This window comes from Bos taurus, chromosome 15 (assembly GCF_002263795.3).
Source record: "Bos taurus isolate L1 Dominette 01449 registration number 42190680 breed Hereford chromosome 15, ARS-UCD2.0, whole genome shotgun sequence".
NCBI classification, from domain to species: Eukaryota; Metazoa; Chordata; class Mammalia; order Artiodactyla; family Bovidae; genus Bos; species Bos taurus.
Window position 1 is genome coordinate 35,387,075 of NC_037342.1, and position 24,430 is coordinate 35,411,504.

Sequence of the window (24,430 nt, forward strand, 5' to 3'; positions counted from 1 at the left end):
TTACCTTGTGCCTTGCCTTGTGCTAAAGCTTTTCATTTGTGTTATCTTTCAGTGTCCTTATTTTTCAAATGAAGAAACCACATTCATATGGTTAAAACCTGAAGTTTTTAACAAGCACCTTAGCCTATAATAATCAGTGTATAGTAATCCTCCTTTCTCCAGGTTCAGCAGTTGTCTTTGATACTTACCAGACATTGCCTCTTCTCTGCTGGATTCATTTTAAGTTCCCTTAGAGGATAATTGTACTTTGTATCATTATGAACTTTTATGCACTGTTTTGTACATAGTAGTTTGTATGTGTGTATATTTGTTAAAGAAATTAGAAATTTGTGTGTATATTAAAAATTTGACAAATCATACTCATAAAATCAGGATGCAGGTATTCATTGAAAAAGGATGTCACTGTGAACTATAAATCAGATGATGTAATTAAGCAACATAAAAGATTCAAATGAATTCACTCTGCCATGTGTGACTATACTACTGGGGTTACAACCTAGCCCTGAATGCTTTCTTTTAAATGCCTTCTTTCGGAATGGCCTTCAGGCCTTAGCCTTCTTGGTTATATCTAGTCCTTTCTTCAAAGTAGGTCTCTGTATCTGTATCTTTTATTCTGTATACACATACAGTAAAATACTCATATAGCCTGTAATAGAATAAATTGGAGTCTAAATCTTAGTTTTCACCCACACCTCCTTGGCAGCCTGGCCCCAAAATATAACCATTTACATAGCTTTATGAGACTACTTTTTTTTTTTTTTGCCATATCGCCCAGCATGCAGGAATCTTAGTTCCCTGACTAGGAACTGAACTTGTGACCCCAGCAGTGAAACTGGACCACCAGGGAATTCTCTTTCTGAGACTATTTTGTGTATGTTCCAACATGCATAATAGTCTTTCTTTTAAACACAAAAGGTACAGTTCTCTATGTGGATTTGTGTTTAAAAACTTTTCTACATAAGTACAGCATTTACATTTCAGTAAGGAAGAGAAAACATGTAACCTGAGACTCAGACACATCACAAAGACCATCTTAATCTGTTCTTCTCTTGAAAGGGCTTCCTATACTCTGAAACACTCTTACATTGCCCGGATACGCGCTACAGAGAAGGTTCTTTTGTGCTGAAATGGGACAGCATGTATCTTATAAGTAGCTTTATTAGTGGAATCAGTTTTACCTAGTTTGTAATTAAAATTATTACTCTTTGTGGGAGTAGCACATGGATATACAGATATAAAGTCTCAAATAGTCAAATTCAGTTTTATATCTTGGGTACTTCTGAAAATAAAATTGGTTTTTATATTGATAATTTTGATTGCTCACACTTTCTAGTATGGGCTGCCAGAGTTGATTTTTTAAAAATGATTATTCTAAACTGGTATCTTACATCAAACATCGAAAGCTGTGCATTTGCAGGGACACATTTTCACATGTCTTAATGTTTTGTTGCTAAAGGCATGGTGGAGCTAGTTCCTGCTTCAGATACCCTCAGGAAAATCCAAGTGGAATATGGTGTGACTGGATCCTTCAAAGATAAACCGCTTGCTGAGTGGCTGAGGAAATACAATCCTTCTGAAGAGGAATATGAAAAGGTAATTAACTAGTCTCCATATTCTCAAGTACTTTCATTTTCCAGCTCTTGTGACTAGTCATTCAGTTTTAAGTTGTGAAAACAGTATTTTTCTACAAGTAAAGAAAAGAATAAAAAACAGAATGCTTTTAATGGCAAGGATCTGAGTGAAACCAATGCTAAATTACAAAAAAAGAAAAAAAATTCCAAACATATATTTAGAGGCCAGCAAAACCAGAGGTATTTTTATAACCCAGACTGTTGTATTTCATGAAAATATGATAATAGAAGAAGATTGTAAAAGTAGAAGAAGATTCAAGCTCTCTGAGCTTGAATTCAGGTCCCAAGTCACTCACGAACTGTAAGGATCCATTGACTTAACCTCTTGTGCTTCAGTGATCTTTGCTATAAAACAGTATAGTATATATTATGACTGTAAAAAATAATGTATAAGATAATTGTGAGAATTAAATGAATTAATATATGTAAAGCACTACATAGAATAAATTCTGTAATTGATATTCTTCCTGTAGGAGGCATCAAGTTTTTGTTTAGTATACTTTTGAATTACATAATAGGAAAGGGAAATCTCGTAGCAGATAAGGCTTCTAACAATCCTATATTGGTCTAAGGAAGACTCAAGAAGACTTTCAGTGGTGATACAGATCTTAGTTTTAATGAGATCCTAGTTTATGTCAAATCAATAATATATTACATTTGCAGATAGATATGTACAAATGCTACCTGTTGCTACCAATGCTACCTGTTGACCCTATGAAAGTAAATTACAGAAATCTTGTCCTCTGTTGGTCTTTACACTATTTAAGAGCTCTCTCTTGTAGTTTGGGACAAGAAGCCAGTGTTTATTTATAGTAATAATAGCTCTGTGATTCTGGATAAGTTGACACAAAATAATTGTCAAGTTGTTGTTGTTCAATCACTAAGTTATGTCTGACTCTTTGCGACTCTGTGGACTGCAGCATGCCAGACTCCCCTGTCCATGTTTTAAGTGGATTTTATGCACTTGGCTCTTTTATGTGCTTTGCTTAGTAAGAGGGAATATAACACAGTGGAATCTCATTGCCTGGGTTTAAATCTTGATTCTGCCACTTAACAATGATGTAATCCTGGGCAGATAGATAATTTCTGTTTTCTTCAGTTTCCCTCATGCGTAAATGGCAAGATTAGTAGTATTTACATTGCCATTGTAAAATTTTAAATGAATTTAATATGTACATATACACACATACACACAGTTTATATGAATGTGTGTGTGTATATATCATATTGAATTCATTTAAAATCTTATAAAAAAGAATGATCTAAATACTTATTTACATTAATGTAAATAGTATGTGTGTGTATGTAGAGAGAGACTAGTGCAGTGCCTGGTTTGTGATAAGTGCTGTGTAAACGTATGCTCTTATCATCATCATCATCATCATCACTAATAATTTCTAGGGAGTTATGGAATAAAATTAATCCCATGAGCATGTAGAGCCTTATGACTTTCACTCAGAAATGTGGTGTCTTGAGAATAAATGCATGTGCTTTTAACTCAACATTAATAAAACTAAGATCATGATATCTGGTCCCATCACTTCATGGCAAATAGAAGGGAAAAAAGTGGAAACAGTGACAGATTTTTATTTTCTTGGGCTCCAAAATCACTCAGGTTGTGATTGCAGCCAGGAAATTAAAAGATGCTTGCTCCTTGGAAGGAAAGCTATGACAAACCTTGGCAGCATATTAAAAAGCTTTTTAATCACTTTTAATCACATCACTTTTCCCACCAATGTTCATATACTCAAAGCTATGGTTTTTCCAGTAACCATGTATAGATTTGAGAGTTGGACTATAAAGAAGTCTGAGTGCCAAAGAATTAATGCTTTCAAATTGTGAAGCTAGAGAAGATTCTTGAGAGTTCCTTGGACTGCACAGAGATCAAACCAGTCAATCCTGAAGGAAATCAATCCTGAATATTCATTGGAAGGACTGATGCTGAAGCTGAAGCTCCAATACTTTGGCCACCTGATGTGAAGAGCCAACTCATTGGAAAAGACCCTGATGCTGGGAAAGACTGGAGGCAAAGGGGAAGGGGGCAGCAGAGGATGCGATGGTTAGATTAGTATCACTGACTCAATGGATATGAATTTTAGCAAACTCTGGGAGATAGTGGAGGACAAAGGAGTGGGATGTGCTGCACTCTGTGAGGCTGCAAAGTGATTGAACAACAACATGTGCTTTATATTAAAATATGCATTGTATACAATGTATCCTTCTATGGGATATTATATTATTAATTTAATCCCTAGGACAGGCAGGGCTAAAATGAAAGTTCTTCCAGCTTTGAGAAACTTGATGATGACAAAACACACTCATCATATTATTAGATGTTTAAAGATACAAGCTTACTTTCTTTACACATGCCATTCCTACAAGCCAAAAAAAGGAAAAAAATATTCCTTTATTTAGATTAATCTTTGTCCCAATGTTAAACAGCTTGTGGTAAAGAGCAGAGTCTGTGAAGAGCAGGGTTCCACAAACATGATGCTTAAAAGATGTTCAAAGGCAAATTATACCCTAAGTAGAGATTGGCAGAATCTCTACCTGCTGTGAAACAAAAGCTAGACAGAAGAGGCAATAACTCTTAGAAGGGTGTTTACTTTTGAAAAACTGGTATCTGTTACCATAAACCAGTTTACAAACTATTGAGAAAGAATAGAATTGTGTTTTCAATGAGTGATAAATTACTTTAATCTTTGTAACTCTGCCTCCTTTAAAAATAATCTTTTTCCTAAGATAATTTTATTTTCCCTTTATTTTTCCTTCCTAAGATAATTTTATCTTTCCTAAGATAATTTATCTTTATTATAGGCTTCTGAGAATTTTATCTATTCTTGTGCTGGATGCTGTGTAGCCACCTATGTTTTAGGCATCTGTGATCGACACAATGACAATATAATGCTTCGAAGCACAGGACACATGTTTCATATTGACTTTGGAAAGTTTTTGGGCCACGCCCAGATGTTTGGTAGCTTCAAAAGGTACTACTATTGTTATTATTGCTAAAGAAAATAGAGGCACTTCCTATTTCACAAATTAATGTCCCAAACTATTATCATATAAAATAAGCTACAAGGATATATTGTACAACATACGAAATATAGCCAATATTTTATAACATAAATGGAGAATCTTTAAAAATTATCAATCACTTTATACATGTAACCTAATATTTTATATCAACTAAACTTCAGTTTAAAAAAAGTTTTCTTGCTGTTCTTTGCCTTGTTGCTCCCTTTTAGCATAACTAGGGATGAAAAAGGTTTTAAAAGATGAGTTTACCATGTAGTAGAGAAGAATGTGTATGTGTGTGTAACCTTTGTTGAAATGAATTAAGGTGTATTTTGTCTTATCTAGTTAGGGTACCTATTAGAAATGTTCCCAATTGTATAATGGCAACAAACAGAAGAGTTTTCTCTATATTCATTTGTATGTACTGTTTGATCTCTGGTTGTGTGTAGACTGATAATCACCTTGGAAAATATCATATATACATTCTACCCAAATAATGAGATTATATGATGGCTTTTCTTGAAATGTGAATTTTTTAGAATTATGTAAAATCAGAACTTCCTGATATTAAGTTGCTGCTGCTAAGTCGCGTCAGTCGTGTTAGACTCTGTGCAACCCCATAGACGGAAGCCCACCAGGCTCTCTGTCCCTGGGATTCTCCAGGCAAGAAATTGCTATGGCTCAGGTAGCTTTAGTTCAGTAACCATGTAATAGCAATAGCACTTATTTGCATATCTTCTGTAAATAATACTTTGTGTATACTTTCTTTTCTTTTCTTTTTTTTGTACTTTTAAAATAGGGATCGGGCTCCTTTTGTGCTGACCTCTGACATGGCATATGTCATTAATGGGGGTGAAAAGCCCACAATTCGTTTCCAATTGTTTGTGGACCTCTGCTGTCAAGCCTACAACTTGATAAGAAAGCAAACAAACCTCTTTCTTAACCTCCTTTCACTGGTAACTCTGTTATTTACAAGCATTTAATTAATTTTGTATCAATTCTTCCATGTTTCAGTATCTAAAGATAGATATTATGTGATTTTTGGAATAAAATTTATTCTGGTTTTAAATGTCAGGTATATTACTACTGAAATATTTTAAAATGTTGCCATGTGAAATATGCCAGACACCATTTATATGTCCATGCAAAAAAAAAAAAAGACCCTCAAGTGGATACCCTGGGGATGAGCGGTAATAGTATCTGAAAGGGACCCTGCGAGTGTCATATGGGATGCTGGTGAATATTTTTTGTCTTTACCTGTATATGTTCAGATTTTGGATATTTATTAAGCTGTGCTCTTAAGATTTCTGTGTTTTTTTGGATGTATATTTAGAACAAGCCAAAAAAACCCCCTATGATTATTGTGACTGAAATTGATATAGAAATGGAAGACTACACAGAGGGTTTGGATTTCATAGTTTTTATTCCATAGACTGTGACTTCCAAGAGTTGACCTCCTTGGCCAAGACTCTTCTTATTTCTGAGAGTTTTAGGTCCCTAAAATACTAACAAACTCCTCAAAACTCTGAGTCATTTATTTGCTTTTTTTCTGATTACTTGGCCAGCTTTTAGGGAGGGGTGCGGAACAGACTTGTAAAAAATTTGAGTCACAAGCTCTTTTTCCTTTATATAGATGATTCCTTCAGGGTTACCAGAACTTACAAGTACTCAGGATTTGAAATATGTTAGAGATGCACTTCAGCCCCAAACTACAGATGCAGAAGCTACAATTTTCTTTACTAGGTAAGGTATAATTTAAGTATATTAGAGAAGACACACCCTGTTTAGCTTTGATTTGTTTTCCTTAGTTTAAACAAATGCTATATATCAAAATTCTGACTTAACAAGAAAAAATTATGATTTACAATAAGCAAGTAGTAGGTTTATCAAAAGCTTGTTTCAAAAGTTTATTTACTGAATAAATGTGAAGGATTGGCAATAGCACTTTAAAAAATCCATTTGTTTTGGAAATTTGCCTGGTGGTCCCGTGGTTAGGACTCAGTGCTTTCATTGTGGTGACCTGGTTTCAATCCCTGTTCAATGAACTAAGATTTTGCAAGACGTACAGTGTGGCCCCCCTCCCCCCCCAGATTATTTATCTCAAAATATGATCTTATATTTAGAATATATATGATTTTAATTCTAAACATTCCATTTATGAACAGTTTTTGCAAAACATTTTTTCTACAGTGCCGGATACAAGGGTTTTTCCTAAAATGATATCTATACCACTGTATCTTTTAGGATTCTGCCATAACAATTTTCATGGGTACTATAAGTGCTTAAAACAGTGACCTCTGGGACACTGCTGTTAAATTGTTATTACATGATGTAGTGCTTGAAACACATATTCCAGTGACTGGCATTTGAATTTGTGATTATTACTTTTAAAGAAAATCTTCCTGTAGGCAAATATGTTCTACACATCTGGTGACCAGGTTGGTCACAGACTGGTGATATCACCTCATTAAATGCCACAGAAGGGAGGAAGGAGCGCATAGGCTCATGTTCTTTTCTTTCCTTTTTCTCTTGCCTTCTTCCTCTCAGTGGAGAAGAAGTAGCATACACTGGGCTGGACTTCCCTAGTCTCATGAGTCTGGGCTGAGTTGAATTGAAGGAAGCTGACTTTTGTATAGCCTTCCAGACTAATGTTGATAATTTAGGTATTGATGAGTTTTGTTTTGTTTATTGAGACTTGTTGGCTCCCCTGGGCCAAACTGTAAAGCAGGCATTAAGTGTTAGTCAGTTGGCCTGCCATACCAATATACCGTATACCATAGACAGGGGACTTAAACAAAGGAAATGAATCTTCTCATCGTTCTGGAGGCTGGGAAGTCCAAGATCAAGGTGCTAGTCAGTTTGCTTCCTGGTAAGGATTCAAGCTTGAAGATGACTGACTGCCTTCTCGCTGTTTCCTCGCATGAAGGTGGAAGGAGAAGAGAAAGGAGGAAGAAAGTCATTATAATAAGGACACTGTCTCCATAAAGGCCCTATGAGTTGGGGCTTTAGCATATGAATTTTGGGGGACACAAACATTCAGTCCATTAACAAGGACAAACTCTTTTGTGTGAGGTTCCCTCACACAAGAGAGTTTCTTTTGACACTGTTTCTTTGTGTATTCCTTTATTCTGTTTTCCTTTGCTTGTCTAAAATGATTTATTCAGGCCTGCCTTCCAAATTTATCCCCACCAAACTCTGCGTCTTGTCAAAACTTCTTTTTCCAACTGAGAGAAATGATAACTTTCTGAAGAAGGAATAAGATACCAGATTCTACTAGTCAACTATTTGATAGAATGGGGTTTTGGAATTTTGGATTACTTTGATTGCTTTCTTGTATGTCTGTTTAGTTGCTGCCTTCCATATTTATTAAAGTGAATAAATGAACCGTCTTTTGGCATTATACCAACCATCTTCTCTCCCTAATAGCTTTTAAAATTAGTATTGGACCCCACAGAGCTTAAGAAATCCAAGCATCATTTCTTAGAGACAGTGGGATGAGATGGAATGGAGACTTTCCTGTGCTAAAGTATTTTTGTTGGGGTGAGATACATTGTAACAGGTTTTTGGCCTATGGGGCAAAGGAAATCCTGACAAAGTGAGAATCTACTTACTATTTTTAAAAGGAATGAAAAAAAATAAATAAAAGGAATGGAATTGTTTATTTAAATGAGAATGTTTTCTCAGTGTGTTAACACATTTTATTTTGTAGACTGATTGAATCAAGTTTGGGAAGCATTGCCACAAAGTTTAACTTCTTCATTCATAACCTTGCTCAGTTGCGTTTTTCTGGTCTTCCTTCCAATGATGAGCCGATCCTTTCATTTTCACCCAAAACATACTCCTTTAGACAAGATGGTCGAATCAAAGAAGTTTCTGTTTTCACTTATCATAAGAAATACAATCCAGATAAACATTACGTAAGTTTGGTTTGGTATCAGTAGAGACTCATGCATGCAGTCTTGTTCTCTCCTACTTCCTTCACTGACTCTGCTAAAGTTCAAGCATTTGTTCTTTTCATACTTCTTTCTTCCATGGATGGTCCCAAACCCCTAAATGTACTTGGAGCATCCCTAAACTGTTTTTTGGTGTTTATTTCTTGGTAAATTTGCTCCAAAACCGTGAGGGACCAAAGTTACTCTTCTTTTCAGAGACAAGACTGAAAGGGTGATGCTATTTTACTTTTCTCCTTATCTTCAATTTGTTCTTAATTTCAAAGGTAAAGCTTGCTCAGTGTAACAAACTCAACCAATATAGAAGTATATAAATTAAAAATCTAAGTTCTCATTCCACTCTCTAGGGACGAAGTATTATAACATACGCACATAAAGTTTGTTTTTTTGAACAAAACAGAATCTTTCAGTGTACTTTTTTTCCCCCTTCAATAGTATAGCATTACTATCTTTTTTGCTGTTATTTTTGTGCTAATATTTTTGCTGGATAATATTTACAGTACTGTCAGTCTTTAAATTTTTGACAAATTGATAGAGCTTAGAAAGTGACTTCACTAGTATTTTGATTTTCAGCTGTTATTAGTAAAGTTTTATATGTTCACAGAATATTTTAGGACACCATTTAATTGAATAATTCATTGTTTTCCCCAGTGATTTATAATATCTTATTTAAATATACTGAGTTATATCCGTGAATTTATTTCTGGTCGTCTGTAGATATAAATGACTCTGTGCACCAGTATTTTACTCTGTAAAGTATGTTATAATGCAGTTTAAATATCCAGTAAAACAGGTTTTCCCCATCTCCCTGTCACACTATATTTTGCCGTCTCCTTTGCTCTCCTTAATGAATTTACTTGCTAATATTTTCATTGAAAATGCACTGCACTTATAAGTTTGGAAAGTACATTTATTTAATCTGAGAAATAGAATGCCTTTCACGTTCCAATTCTTATTTATCTTAGACAATAGTAAAAGATACTCTTAGAAGGTAATTAAATACATTGGTTTTTATATTTGTTATTTTCTATTGTGACATACATATTACAAAGTGAAGACCCCTTAGTACATATAATGATCAAGCTGAAAATTTTCTATCAAGAAAGGTTATATTATAAATTTAACATGTTTGGGATGTGATTTCCTTTCAGATTTATGTAGTCCGAATTTTGAGAGATGGACAGCTTGAGCCATCATTTGTGTTCCGAACATTTGATGAGTTTCAGGAACTTCACAATAAGCTCAGTATTATTTTTCCACTTTGGAAGTTACCAGGGTATGTTCTCATTCTTGTTCGTTAATGTTGTTTTAATAGGAAACAGTTTCTTTATTACCAAGTACAGGTCAAAAGCTTTGTGTTAAGTTACTGTAAAATGGACTATGTGTGACTATGGACTGTATGTGACTAATTTTCCTTGGTATCACAAGAGCCTAATATGTACAAGACATAAACAAGGAACTAAGTTTTTCTTGAATGAATGAATGATCACGATCTTAAAATATGGGATTTTCTAGCTTTCTAAAGCACTACAGGAATAATTATTGTGGTCATACTGAGCTTCTCTGAAAAATAAGAAATTGAGACACTGCAGTAATCAAAATGATAGTGTTTAGGTTTGTTTTTGATGCCCTTTGGAAACCTTCAGTTTTTAATGTAGGTAATGACCAGTAAATTCCTGTGTTGAATTATTCACATTGTTCTCAGACTAGATTTCAAAAGTAAGGAGGCAGAAAAGTGGGTATGAGTTTATTTCCACGTGCAGTCTCATTTTTCTGTTGCCACCAAAATTAGCAGTTAAGATGATTTGAGCTCTGTGGCATTTGTGGATTTTACTGGTATCTACAATAGTTGTGATTAATGAATAACGGTTGTTTTGGAGGATAAGATCTGCATATTTGTGAGTGGTTAATCTTGAGAAGAAATAAGTAGGAAATAAGTAATAAATATGCTGCTGCCGCTGCTAAGTCACTTCAGTCGTGTCCGACTCTGTGCGACCCCATAGACTGCAGCCCACCAGGCTCCCCCGTCCCTGGGATTCTCCAGGCAAGAACACTGGAGTGGGTTGCCATTTCCTTTTCCAATGCATGAAAGTGAAAAGTGAAAGTGAAGTCGCTCAGTCGTGTCCGACTCCCAGCGACCCCATGGACTGCAGCCTACCAGGCTCCTCTGTCTGTGGGATTTTCCAGGCAAGAGTACTGGAGTGGGGTGCCATTGCCTTCTCCAAGTAATAAATATAGTGTATTAACAAAACAATATTCCTTTTGTACCAAAGTCATAAAAGGATGATGTATACTTGAACTGTTTCATCTCCAGTACTTAGAAAAGAAATCAAAAAATTATAGTAAATTAAGGCTCCATTTTCTATTTCAGTGTATAAAAGAGTATTTCTGAGTATTGATTCTATAAATACTCCCAAATGAAATTACTTAAATCCCACTTCTTTTTGTCTTTCTTTTGTAGCTTTCCTAATAGAATGGTTCTAGGGCGAACACACGTAAAAGACGTAGCAGCCAAGAGAAAAATTGAATTAAACAATTATTTACAGAGTTTGATGAGTGCGTCAATGGATGTAGCAGAGGTGACTATCCTAACTGAAAAATAATAACACACTTTTTTGTGTGCTGCATAATATTTAAATTAATGAACCTTTCTTCTCTTCCACTTTAGTGTGATCTTGTTTGTACCTTTTTCCACCCTTTACTTCGTGATGAGAAAGCTGAAGGAATAGCTAGGTCTGCTGGTGAGATTGTTTTTTTCTTTATTGATACTTCATGGCTCCCCTATGACCTGCAAGCCTGTAACTTCTCTGTGGATGTGGTGGAGTGACAGTGGGGTTACTGTCTATAACCAGTGAGAATGAGATTTTCTCCAACATGTGAGGATCCGGGAATTAAAGCAAACACTTTTGTTGCAGCTTGAACCACTGCAAGCAACATCGCATAAAAATGAACATCTTTGTATTTTCAGATGCAGGTTCCTTCAGTCCTGCTCAAGGCCAAATAGGAGGAGCAGTGAAATTATCTATCTCTTACCGAAATGGTACTCTCTTCATCATGGTGATGCACATCAAAGATCTTGTGAGTGATTACAAGTAATGATGATTGTAGAAGAAACCTATTCTGTGGTAGGAAGCATTACTGTTAAGGGAATGCTTTTCTTTACAGGTTACTGAAGATGGGGCTGACCCAAATCCATATGTCAAAACATACCTACTTCCAGATACCCACAAAACATCCAAACGTAAAACCAAAATCTCAAGAAAAACTAGGAATCCAACATTCAATGAAATGGTAAGTTAAAAATCTATTAAAATCTGCTAACTCTTAGTCAACTACTATTTGGGCATAAACACCACATTATTTATGTACGTTAACATTATATCCACATAAAAATATCCGGATAGAGATTTGAAAGCAAATAATACTGAATTTTCATGAAGGATATAAATTTATGAAAACCATGGAATACCCTTTCAGTACTTTAAAAGCATATAAAATATTTGGTGAAGATAGTTGGTATTATTCTCACAAAGTAGTGAGAGTTTTTTCTAGTTAGTGTTATATACTTTCACAAAACTGAAATGAGGTCAGTTTTTCAGTTTTCTTAGTCAAACGGAGAAGATTTGATTAAGGAGATAATGCCCAGAAGTTAAGAGACTAGCTTTACAACACTCCAGATTTGCTATAAACTGCATTTGTAGTTGGCAAGTTTGCACTGAATGATGGATAATCAGAAATTATCACCTCATGGTATATAAAATCCAGAAAAAAGACAATCTCCTTTTAGGAGATTGTAATTGCTTACTTTTTATAAAATTATTACAGTTACTCTTTCCCAGCTTGCTTCCTTCTACTCTTTTTCTTCCATTCTCTTCCTTCCATTTCTCTTTTAAAGATGATCTATTAAATCATCTTAAGGGAAATCATCGTAATTTCCCTTCCCCATACCTCCATTTCAGAAAAACCATGTGTTTAATTTTTAGCCAATAGTAATTTTCTGCTTTGTGCATTTGAATGTGAGACACTGGGAGGAATGACAAGATAAAGTCCAGGACTCCTGAAGTACAACATGTGCATCTAAATACGAGACAGACTCTACTCGATGTGTCATAATCAGTGTTATCAATTGAAGGCACTCTAATAACCTTTCTTATGTTTTTACATAAAATAATCCTAAAAACCAGACAAATGATTTGTAATCTGCTGTTTCTTTCTGTCTTTGCTATAGCTTGTGTACAGTGGATATAGCAAAGAATCCCTAAGACAGAGAGAACTTCAGCTGAGTGTACTAAGTGCAGAATCTCTGCGGGAGAACTTTTTCTTGGGTGGAATAACCCTGCCGTTGAAAGATTTCAACTTGAGCAAAGAGACGGTTAAATGGTATCAACTGACTGCAGCAACCTGTTTGTAAGTTAGTGAATTTCTGAGCTTTGGAAGCAAGAACAGTTATATAAATATGTGTACACACACATGTGAACTTTTTTATACTTGGACAAAAATATACAGTAAATGTACTTGCTGCATTTCAACACATCTGGTGGACCAACAGTCACTTAACTAACTTTTATGACTTTGTTGACATCATTGCTATTTTAAAGTCATTGTATAGAATGCTGTAAATCTTAAACTTAATATATAATAAGTCCTAAAAAAGACTTTTGAGTTGGTGAAGGAGTTAATCCTTTCTTGAGTAATTGAGTAATAGCTTTAGTGTGGTCTGATACTATTTTGTCAGTTCAGCCATCTATTTCATATTGTTCTTACACAGACACAGCACGTTTGTTTCCCTGTTTTGCACCTTTTACAGCCTTTACCACTGTGTATGTTCATAAACACCAAAGGAGAGCAAAGGTGCAGAATGTTACCATAAGATGCAGCTGCTACTCATAGGGCCGAAAAGCAAAGCACAAATAATAAATAGTTAAGAACTACTAAATAGTGTATAGAGTAGGGAAAATAACACTGCTTTTTATTATATTCATGTCTTTCAAGCCTTTTTCAGAATACGTGCCAGTCACTGAAGTTGTAAATAATGGTGCCTTAACTTCATATGCTTCTCTGGTACTTCATTCTGAGTTTTTTCCTGACTTCATAAATAGTTCAGTAGTTTCCACTCACTTTTTACTAAAATAAGAAGTAATGTACACTTACTAATGTTTTTCCCACAGATAGATAATTTTCTATACTTCAGATGTATAACTTATTTAAACATCAGCCATTTGATACATGTTTTTATTGCCCAGTAACTGAATGAGATTCATCAATATAACTGTACACTAAATTCCATCATTCCATTATAATCCTACTTTTATTCCCAGGAGTGTGAACTGAAATTTGGTAATTTCACCCCCATGTATCTATACTCCACTGTCTCATTAAACAAGAGAAAATGTGTGCACCCAAGTGTCCATTCCTGTTCTGTAGAAGAACTCCACAAGTAGGGCAGACTCTTCACAAGAGGCCCAGGACAAGAGATCCAGGGTCCACGCTAAATTTTAACGTATACCTTTATGGCACAGTTTGTCTGGTTTACTCAAAATATGTGAATATTTTACATTCACATGAATTACTTTCCTTAATACAATATTTAGAGTCATTAGGGACATGATTGAAATCATTCTCTAGTAACCATTAAGAATAGGTTCATTTTTATTAGTTATTCATTCAACTTCACACATAAATTGTTTAGTTTGGATAAAAAGGTATATATAATATTAATTCTCATGGCTAGAATAGGAATTCAGACACTTAAAAGTTACCACTTTTAAGTAGTAAGAGATTGTAGCAATCTAGTTGCTGTGAGATAACTGATAAAATATGCAATGAAAAATACCAAGAAAGGAAGGACAATCTCTGATTCAGTTGCCCAGAACAGAATTTTTATAAACTGTGCAGATATTTAATGTAAATGGTGATACCTGCAGAGCAGACATAGAAGAGTTGAGATGTATCAGTGGGACAGATTAAATAGAAAACTTGAATTTTTGGTGCCTAACACTAATGGTCCATTTGTAGGATACCCCATATATGAATGTCTTTTTTTATATTAAAATGTGTTGTCTATTTAATAAGTTAATTAAAATGCAGATCAAAGCACCACCGTTTATTTGCTTTTTCCATATACAGTTAACATTTCCTTAAAGTGTGTAAGTAACTTTGCAAATGTAAAAAAGTACTAGATATTTTCACTTGTTTTTAAGACCTAATTCCATTCCATGAATTGTCACTTAGCCACTGTTTTAAAAAAAAAAAAGTACTGTCTTGGTAAAAGGTCACTGTTACTTGGACTCAGTGTATGCTGCCTACTTGCAGTCTTGTTACGGCAGTGTCTTTTACAAGTAGAGCTAGAGAATGGGATGTCACTTTTCAATTATAAGAAATAGGGATTCTTATCCAAAAGTGTGTATTATATGCTCTGTATAGTTAACCAGAGTTCAAACAAGTGGTAATGTTTCTCTTAATTTAACTCATTATGTGCCTTCTTTGGACATTAAAAAACACATATATTAAATGTATTTTAAATATAAGTTATTTCTTTGTGAACGCTAATCGTCAGCCCTTACCAAAAAAATAAATTGACAGAGGCGCCTCTTTGCACTACTTACTATCAATAAACTTTAAATTGGTTGTTTTTTGAAACATTTTTTTTTAAAGCTTGCATTAAAGTAAATCTGAAACAAATGTTTAAACAAACTAGCTAAGACACTAATTTTTATGTATAATCACAATGTTTCACACCTATCTTTATTGAGTAAAAATAGTTATGCTACATGTAAGACTGTGTGTAAAGAATAATGGAGCTAAAAATACATTTTGTAATGATCATAGTGTAACTTAAGCAGAATTTTTTCCCCTTGCAGTGTTTTAGAATTTGAAAATAATGGTTTCTCAAAGAACCTATTAATTTCTGTACTGAGGAATCCAAGACTTGCACTGATGTTTTTATTACTGCCTTTATAAGAATCTATAGGTATCTCAATGTTAAGGCATGTATGATCTTTGGTAAAATATTCTTTTATCTTTTCAAATTAATGTTATATGAAACTTTCAATATTTTGCCTTAAATTGGTTGACTGTTTTTTCTATGATTCACGTGGCATTTAAAAAAGAAAACATTCAATTTGATACTTAAGATTTAAGATCACAAATGGATAAAGCCCCACTACCATAGTCCATGGATTTACTTACATGCTGTTTGACTAGCAGTGCAAATAGGAATATATATGGCAATTAGTCTCATCTATAAGAACCAAATAATTTAATTATATTAAGGTAGTGAATAAAGATGTATCATATTTTTATTAATACCTTAAAATATTCAGTGGATTGAATGTGACTTCATAACTGTACTATGATTGTATTAAAATATTTCTGGAACAAAGGAACTGTGGTGTCATTTTCTTCATCAATATGTTAACACTTTTGGTTTCAGACTTTGATAATGAGCTCACTGTTGCTCTCTTTGCATCTCACCCAGGAGTTTATTAGGTTCAGGTAATCCTGAATTTCAGAACTGGCCTGTGATTTGCCCTTAAAAATGTCCAGAGAGTGTCTGACATTTAAGTGTGGTTCTTGGAAGGTCTGGATTGCCACTTTGTTAGCGTTCCATCACTATTTCATTGAAGTGAAATGCTTCTATTAGTATGGTCCCTGCCTTTGGTAGTTTATTTAAATACTAGAGTATAGTGACAGCCATGCTTGTAGACATATCTTCAGAACAGAGAATGTAGTTCTTAATACCATACCTCCATCCCGGAATGATACCAGTGAGGTTGTGGTTCTCTAATCCTAGAGGTAACATGTAAAAGAGCCAGAGACCATGAAAAAGCAGTAACTTAATTACAGCCAGCTTATTTTTTGAAACACTTTGTCATGCAAATTTTAGACATACAAAGTTAGACAACAGTTTAATGAGCTCCATGAGTGAATCCCATCACACGCCTTCAACAGTTACTATCTTAGGGATAATCTTGTTTGGTCTGTATTAATGAGGATGTACCTAGGTATAGACACCTTTTTATATTTTTCTCTTTAGGATTCTTAAATATATAGATCAGTAACTTTTTTCAGTTCTGAATAATTTATTATGAATTCTTTTCCATTTCACTACTTCTCTTTTCAACTGTTTAACCCCCATCCATTGAGATTTTAATTTTGGTTATTATATTTTCACATCTGTTTGGGTTTCTTTTTGTTTGGATCACAAACCAAAAGACAAAGGACTTCCAGGATCAATGAGGAAAGAGTAGTATTTTTTTTTTTCAACAAACCGTGTGAGGACAACTAGATAACCATGTACAAAAAATAAAGTAGGACTCTTAGAACATAAAATTTAATTCAAAGTGGATCAGAAACTTAAACATAACTGAAGTTAAAAACCCTAGAAGAAAACACAGGTGTACATCTTTGTAGCCTAGAATTAGACAGGTTTTCTTAAGTATGTCACAAAAAAGGACAGGCAACAAAAGAAAAACAGATAAATTTGATTTCATCAAAATTAAATACGTATATGCATAATAAAGTAAAAGGACAACTCACAGAATGGGAGAGAATATTCACAGATCGTGTATCTGGTAAGGACCTGGCATCTTGAATACATAAAGGACTCATAAAATTCAAGAGAAAGCAAAGAATTTTTGAATAGACATTTCTTTGGCCAAATGTCACAGGAATAGATGCTCCAGTCAGTTGGGCTTCCTCAGTGGCTGAGATGGTAAAGAATCCGTCTTCGATGTAGGAGGCACAGGTTCGATCCCTGGGTTGGGAAGATCCCCTGGAGAAGGGAATGGGAACCCACTCCAGTATTCTTGTCTGGGAAATTCCGTGAACAGAGGAGCCTGGCGGGCTATAGTCCATGGGGTTGCAAAGAGTCAGACATGATTGAGTAACTAACACTTTCACTTCATCTCAGTCTCTAGGGAAATACAAAACAGGCATGTGAAAAAATGTTCAACATCACTAATAATTCAGTTCAGTTCAGTAGCATCCGACTCTTTGCAACCCCATGAATCGCAGCACGCCAGGCCTCCCTGTCCATCACCAACTCCCGGAGTTCACTCAGACTCATGTCCATAAGTCAGTGATGCCATCCAGCCATCTCATCCTCTGTCGTCCCCTTCTCCTCCTGCCCCCAATCCCTCCCAGCATCAGAGTCTTTTCCAATGAGTCAAGTCTTCGCATGAAGTGGCCAAAGTACTGGAGTTTCAGCTTCAGCATCATTCCCTCCAAAGAAATCCCAAGGCTGATCTCCTTCAGAATGGACTGGTTGGATCTCCTTGCAGTCCAAGGGACTCTCAAGAGTCTTCTCCAACACCACAGTTCAAAAGCATCAATTCTTTGGCGCTCAGCCTTCTTCACAGTCCAACTCTCACATCCATACATGACCACTGGGAAAACCATAGCCTTGACTAGACGGACCTTTTTTGGCAAAGTAATGTCTCTGCTTTTTAATATAGCCATCATCAAAAGCCTAAAAATAAATGCTGGAGAGGGTATGGAGAAAAGGGATCCCTCCTACACTGTTAATGGGAATGTAAATTGGTGCAGCCATTATGAAAAACAGTATAGAGTTTCCTTAAACTAAAAAAAAATGTGATCCAGCAGCCCCACCTCTGGGCATATATCCAGAGAAGACAAAGGTTTTAATTTGAAAAGTACATGAACCCTAATGTTCATTGTTGTTGTTCAGTCTCTAAGTCACATCCAACTCTTTGAGACCCCATGGACTGCAGCATGCCAGGTTTCCCTACCCTTCACTATCTCCAGGAGTTCGCTCGAACTCATGTCCATTGAATTGGTAATGCCATCCAATCATCTTGTTCTCTGTCACCCACTTCTCCTCCTGCCCTCAATCTTTCCCAGCATCAGGGTCTTTTCCAATGAGTCCATTCTTCTCATCAGGTGACCTAAGTCCCAGAGCTTCAGCTTCAGCATCAGTCCTTTCTATGAATGTTCAGCATAGATTTCCTTTTGGATGGACTGGTTTGACCTTGCAGTCCAAGGGATTCTCAAGATTCCTCTCCAGCACCACAATCAAAAAGCATCAGTTATTCACCACAATTAAAGAAACTCCGCCTTCTTAATGGTCCCACTCTCGTATCTGTCCAGGACTACTGGAAAAACTATAGCTTTAACTATATGAATCTTTGTCAGCAAAGTGATGTCTTTACTTTTCAATATGCTGTCTAGGTTTGTCAGAGCTTTTCTTCCAAGGAGCAAGCACCTTTTAATTTCCTGGCTGCAGTCACTGTTTGCAGTGATTTTGGACCCCAAGAAAATAAAATCTGTCACTGTTTCCACTGTTTTCCCATCTATTTGCCATGAAGTGATGGGACTGGATGCCATGATCTTAGTTTTTTGAATGTTGAGTTTTCAGCCAGCTTTTTCACTCTCTTCTTTCACTCTCTAGTTCCTCCTAGCTTTCTGCACCAGAGTGGTATTATCTGCATATCTGAGGTTGTTGATATATCTCCAGGCAATCTTTCATTCAGCCCTGCATTTCACATGATGAACTCTGCATATAAGTTAAGTAAACAGAGTGACAATATACACCCTTGACATATTCCTTTCCCAATTTTGAACCAGTCCATTGTTAGCGTCCGGTTCTAACTGTTACTACTTGACCTGCATACAGGTTTCCCAAGAGACAGGTAAGGTGGTCTGGTATTCCCATCTCTTTAAGAATTTTCCTGTTGTGATCCACACAGTCAAAAACTTTAGCATAGTCAATGAAGTAGAAGTAGATGTTTTTCTGGAATTCCCTTGCTTTTTCTATGATCCAACGGAAGTTGGGATGTGGGCAATTTGATCTCTGGTTCCTCTGCCTTTTCTAAATCCAGCTTGTATATTTGAAAGCTCTCAGTTCCTGTACTGCCGATACCTAGCTTGAAATATTTTGAGCATTACCTTGCTAGCACATGAAATGAGCACAACTGTATGGTAGTGTGAGCATTCTTTGGCATTGCCTTTCTTTCGGATTGAAATGAAAACTGACCTTTTCCAGAGTGGTACTATTTACAGTAGTCAAGACATGGACACAACCTAAGTGTCCATCAACAGAGCAATGGATAAAGAAGATGCTGTGTACATCCTAGCTCAGTTGTGTCCGACCTTGCAATCCAATGGACTATAGCCCGCCAGATTCCTCTGTACATGGAAGTCTCCAGGCAAGAATACTGGAGTGGGTAGCCATTCTCTTCTCCAAGGGGTCTTCCTAAGCCTGGGATCGAACTCATGTCTCCCACATTACAGGCTGAATCTTTACCGCTTGAGCCACAAGATAAGCCCCAGTGTGTATTACTCAGCCATTAAAAGAATGAAATAATGACATTTCAGCAACACGAGTGGACCTAAAGATTATAGAGATAAATACTACATTACTTTGCTAACAAAGGTCCATCTAGTCAAAGCTATGGTTTTTCCAGTAGTCATGTATGGATGTGAGAGTTGCACCGAAGAACTGATGCTTTTTAACTGTGGTGTTGGAGAACACTCTTGAGAGTCCCTTGGATCAGTCCTGAATATTCATTGGGTGGACTGATGCTGAAGCTTCAATAATTTAGCCACCTGATGTAAAGAACAGACTCATCTGAAAAGACCCTGATGCTGGGAAAGTTTGAAGGCGGGAGAAGGGGCTGACAGAGGTTGAGATAGTTGGACAGCATCACCAACTCAATGGACATGAGTTCGAATAAATTCCCAGAGATGGTGATGGACAGGGAAGCCTGGTGTGCTCCAGTCCTTGGGGTCGCGAAGAGTCTGACACGACTGAGCGACTGAATTGACATATATGGAATCTAAAAAACAGTACAAAGGAACTTACTTTAAAAACTGACTAACATATATAAAACAAACTTTGGTTACCAACAGGGAAAGCAGAGGATGGATTAGGTACTTGTTTTTTTAAAAAATGTAAAATGACTGTGAAATGACATAGAGGTCAGGACCAGACAGCTTGTAGTCAGGCACCCCTCCCCTGAAAGGTTACAATTAGAGATAATAAGTGTTACCAGTTGGCTAAGGGCAGCCCTTTATCGTCATGCTATTGTAAGCTTTTTTAAGCTTTTTTTTTTTTTTTTTTTAATTTTGGCCATGCTCTGCAGGCTTGGTGGATCTTGCTTCCCTGACCAGGTATCCAACTGAGGCCTTAGGCAGTGAAGGCAAGTATCATAACCACTAGCCGGCCAGGGAATTCCCCCTTGTGAATATTTTAAGGGGAGGGACAGACTTGAGGTAACTAGTGTCAAGACCAGCCTGGGCGCAGCTGAGCAATAGTGTATGGATGAACTTTGCCGCCCAAACTCGCTGGGCCACGGGGACGCAGATAACCACCTTGCCCAAGGCCGGGGAACCCCTGCAGCTCTATGTGCTCCAAGCGCACTCCCAGTCCAGCATCCAAATCCGCAGTATCCTGGATAAGCAGTGTCTCGTCTGGATTCCACTGCCCAAGCCGGAAGCGGATCCTTTTTTCCGCTCCAGCCTAGTGCCGCCTCAAACACCGATGCCTGCCGGGAAGTGTAGTCCACGTCGAAGTACATTTCCCGGCGGACGCCGGGAAATACGCAGCGAAGCTCCGCCTCCTGCAGGGGCGGAAGCCAGGACGTGTGAGGCCACTTCCTGCGTGGAGGGTGGCTTCCTGCGGCTCTCCCACCCTCTCTCTCCTTTTGCTACCACACCGCCGCCATCATGGGTCGCATGCACGCTCCCGGGTGAGCTAGGGTTTATGAGCGGGTTGCAAGGCTGAGTCTAGGGGTGGAGGGAAAGGAAGGAGCGTAGGCAGTGGGTCGAGGGGGTAAGGTTTGGGGCTGCTCTGGCGGGGCTCGCTTCTTCACCCCGATACTGCTTTTCTCTCCAGGAAGGGCCTGTCCCAGTCGGCTCTGCCCTACCGCCGCAGCGTCCCCACCGTAAGTAGTGTGCGGGTACCGAGGAGAGGCCGGGAGGCGGTGGGGGTGCCATCAGTTGCTCGGAAGATGCGGACCACGTGTGCATGAGCGCAGTTTTGAGGGTGGAGAGGGCCGCTGCGCTTCGGTTCCATTCCGTATTTCTCGTCTTAAGGCCGCTTTCTCTCCCGCGAACAGTGGCTGAAGCTCACTTCTGACGACGTGAAGGAGCAGATCTACAAACTGGCCAAGAAAGGCCTGACTCCCTCACAGATCGGTGAGTCAGTCTGTTTAATGTAGCCCCTTCCTCCTGACCTCGTGTAACGTGCTGAAAAACAGTGGGGCTAAATGTCTCACATGTGGTTTGAAAAATTTTTGCTCGTTTTCCTAACTTTACTGTTGACCGAGGCCTAGCCCTCCTTTGCTGAACTCTCAAGGTCTTATTTGAAAGACGGTAAAATAATTAAAATGTGTTCAAAATTTTAATGAGTACTTTCTTTGGGCTGGGCACTCTTCTTACGTGCGTGGTTCTAAGCGCTTTCCATTTTATGACCCGAGTTAATTCTGACAGCCATAGTTTCAAATAAATAGTAGACGTTTTCCTGAAGTTTTCCTGAGGCACGTTGCAGCTATATAAACAAGCCTCAGATCACACAGCTGTTAGTGAAGCTGGGACTGGCTGCTCTGAGTGCTCATTGCTTTCTAATAGATGTGGTTTGAACCTCAGCTGTGTGTGACTTTGTGCAAATGGCTTCGTTCTGCAAATGTTTGCCAGCTGTGTGATCCCCGATCCTGAGAATACAGTCATTGTAAAAAAGCACCATAGCCTTCTGTTGAGCTTATGGTCTAGTGGAGATGTTATACATAATCAGAGGTGTGTGTGTGTATATATATGTAGAGAGAGAGACTGTGGGGTAATCAGGTGGTGCTGTTTTGACGACTCCTTGATTTTTTTTTTTTTTTGGTGGCCTGTAATCTAGCAAGCTCACTATAATAATGGTCTTCCAACATTCGCAGTTTCCACCAGAAAGGTTTTCCTTAGTGTTGGGTAAACCTTCCTTGGATGTCTGAGTGAGGTTCGCTTGTGCATTCTGTTGTTGGTGTCTGATGTATAAAAAGTAAGCTGTGTTTTGCAGATGGGAAACTTGGAAAGTGACTTGATCTCAGTCTTGACATCACATGCTCCAGTTTGTATGTATGATGTGGGAATTTATATTACTCCCTTTCCAGGTGTGATCCTGAGAGACTCTCATGGTGTTGCACAAGTACGTTTTGTGACAGGCAACAAAATCTTGAGAATTCTTAAGTCCAAAGGACTTGCTCCTGATCTCCCTGAGGATCTCTATCATTTAATTAAGAAAGCTGTTGCTGTTAGGAAGCATCTTGAGAGGAACAGAAAGGTAAGAGGATGAGACTGCTTGTACTAAATTCATATTAGTAAAATATAGTGCCTCTGATTTGAATTATCCAAGGGGCACAAACAAATCAGTGTTTGCTTTGAAATGTTTCACCAGAAGAGATTTCTGGGGTGGGGGTGGGGGTTAGTTCCCTAAATTCCCTTAAGGACCTAATCTAGCCACACAAACCCTAGGCTCTGGTTCTATTAACAACACTAAGCAATTTTTCATTGAAGTGCAGGGTGTCTATACATTTTTCTGTTAAAATGATGTTTAGTTTTAAGTGGTTTTCCTGAATTCTATCAATTTTATTTCTAGGATAAAGATGCTAAATTCCGTCTGATTCTGATTGAGAGCCGTATTCACCGGTTGGCTCGATACTACAAGACCAAACGAGTCCTACCCCCTAATTGGAAATAGTAAGTTATCAACCCTTTTTGTTGACAAAAATAGGAGTTGGCCAAGTATTAAATAGAGTAGCAATTATAGTAAAAGGACTGATCATAGATGTTTTAGATTGAGCCTATATTCACTTCTTAATTATAGCAAGAAAACAGTCATAGACAGGTAGAGCGGTTGTGTTTTGTTGATACAAAGGGTGGTTCTTCTGTAGACTCGTTTAGAGCACAAACGTGCTCTTTAAATCACTTTCAGATTGTGGGTAAAATTTAAGTTCTTTTGCTCCCGGGTGCTTATGTTGTTTTAATTTTTGCATAGATAACTCACTGTGATGATTAACATCCTAGCATTCACAGTTTCCACCAGAAAAGTTTGTCCTTGTGCTGGCCAGTTCTTGGAGGCCTAAGTGACCATCTTCATATTATGGTTGATCACAATGAACTGATTCCAGGAACTGATCTGTTCAGTGCATTTTATATATTGGGGATTTATTTTAACTGTTAGGAAATAGCTGTTTTCAGAGATTGTGTGAATATGGAGGACTTTTTTTTAACAGATTATGTATAAATATAGAGGACTTTTTTATTAACCCAGCTCTCCCCCCACCCCCCTTTTTTTTTTCCTTTCAGCGAGTCATCCACAGCCTCTGCCCTGGTTGCATAGATTTGTGTATTGTACTAAAGCAATAAAATCATTGTTTAACAGAAACATGTTTTGTAACTTTTTTTGGTCCAAAAATTTGTCTGTGTATTTATCTGTTTAATGTGGATGTGTGTTCCAGCATTAGAATTGTGTGATTCCACAGGGAGCACTAAGATAGCATCTGTCCATTGCATCCCTTCACTGCTCAACTAGTTGAGCAGCTTGTAATTTCACTGTGATTGGTGGGTACTGGAAGAAACCAGAAAGTGGTGACATTATTTTCACAAACGTCTCTAAGTAATTTGGATACATTTGATGTAGATCTCTCATGTTATCTACAGTGTAGTATCAGAAATAGACATGAAAGTGTCTCTGGAGAGGAGGGCATCTCTAGTATGGAGGGACCTTAGAAGTAATATTTGATCCCAGTCATGTGAGTGATGCTCAAACATAAGGAAGAATGGCTTCAGGGAACAGGAAGAACCATGAGATGAGCTCAGCTCCATGAAGCTGGC

General features: G+C 37.2%; 2 protein-coding genes across 2 annotated transcripts in view; both read left to right on the top strand.

Moving 5' to 3' along the window:
- PIK3C2A (phosphatidylinositol-4-phosphate 3-kinase catalytic subunit type 2 alpha) overlaps nt 1–15,984 on the top strand; it is a 107,288-nt gene extending 91,304 nt beyond the window's left edge. Inside the window, exons 23-33 of the mRNA XM_024975781.2 lie at nt 1,457–1,593; nt 4,449–4,618; nt 5,449–5,605; nt 6,283–6,392; nt 8,359–8,566; nt 9,751–9,875; nt 11,061–11,178; nt 11,268–11,340; nt 11,568–11,677; nt 11,765–11,890; nt 12,828–15,984. Coding sequence (XP_024831549.1) covers nt 1,457–1,593; nt 4,449–4,618; nt 5,449–5,605; nt 6,283–6,392; nt 8,359–8,566; nt 9,751–9,875; nt 11,061–11,178; nt 11,268–11,340; nt 11,568–11,677; nt 11,765–11,890; nt 12,828–13,010 — 1,517 coding nt within the window. The 3' untranslated portion in view covers nt 13,011–15,984. The remainder of the gene's footprint in view (nt 1–1,456; nt 1,594–4,448; nt 4,619–5,448; nt 5,606–6,282; nt 6,393–8,358; nt 8,567–9,750; nt 9,876–11,060; nt 11,179–11,267; nt 11,341–11,567; nt 11,678–11,764; nt 11,891–12,827) is intronic.
- Nucleotides 15,985–21,259: 5,275 nt separating this feature from the next.
- RPS13 (ribosomal protein S13) lies at nt 21,260–23,981 on the top strand. The gene is made up of 6 exons (NM_001025342.2): nt 21,260–21,306; nt 21,453–21,501; nt 21,676–21,754; nt 22,708–22,877; nt 23,193–23,293; nt 23,903–23,981. The coding sequence occupies exons 1-6, from the start codon at nt 21,284–21,286 to the stop codon at nt 23,934–23,936; spliced, it is 456 nt and encodes a 151-aa protein (NP_001020513.1). The 5' UTR covers nt 21,260–21,283; the 3' UTR covers nt 23,937–23,981.
- Nucleotides 23,982–24,430: the final 449 nt, after the last annotated feature.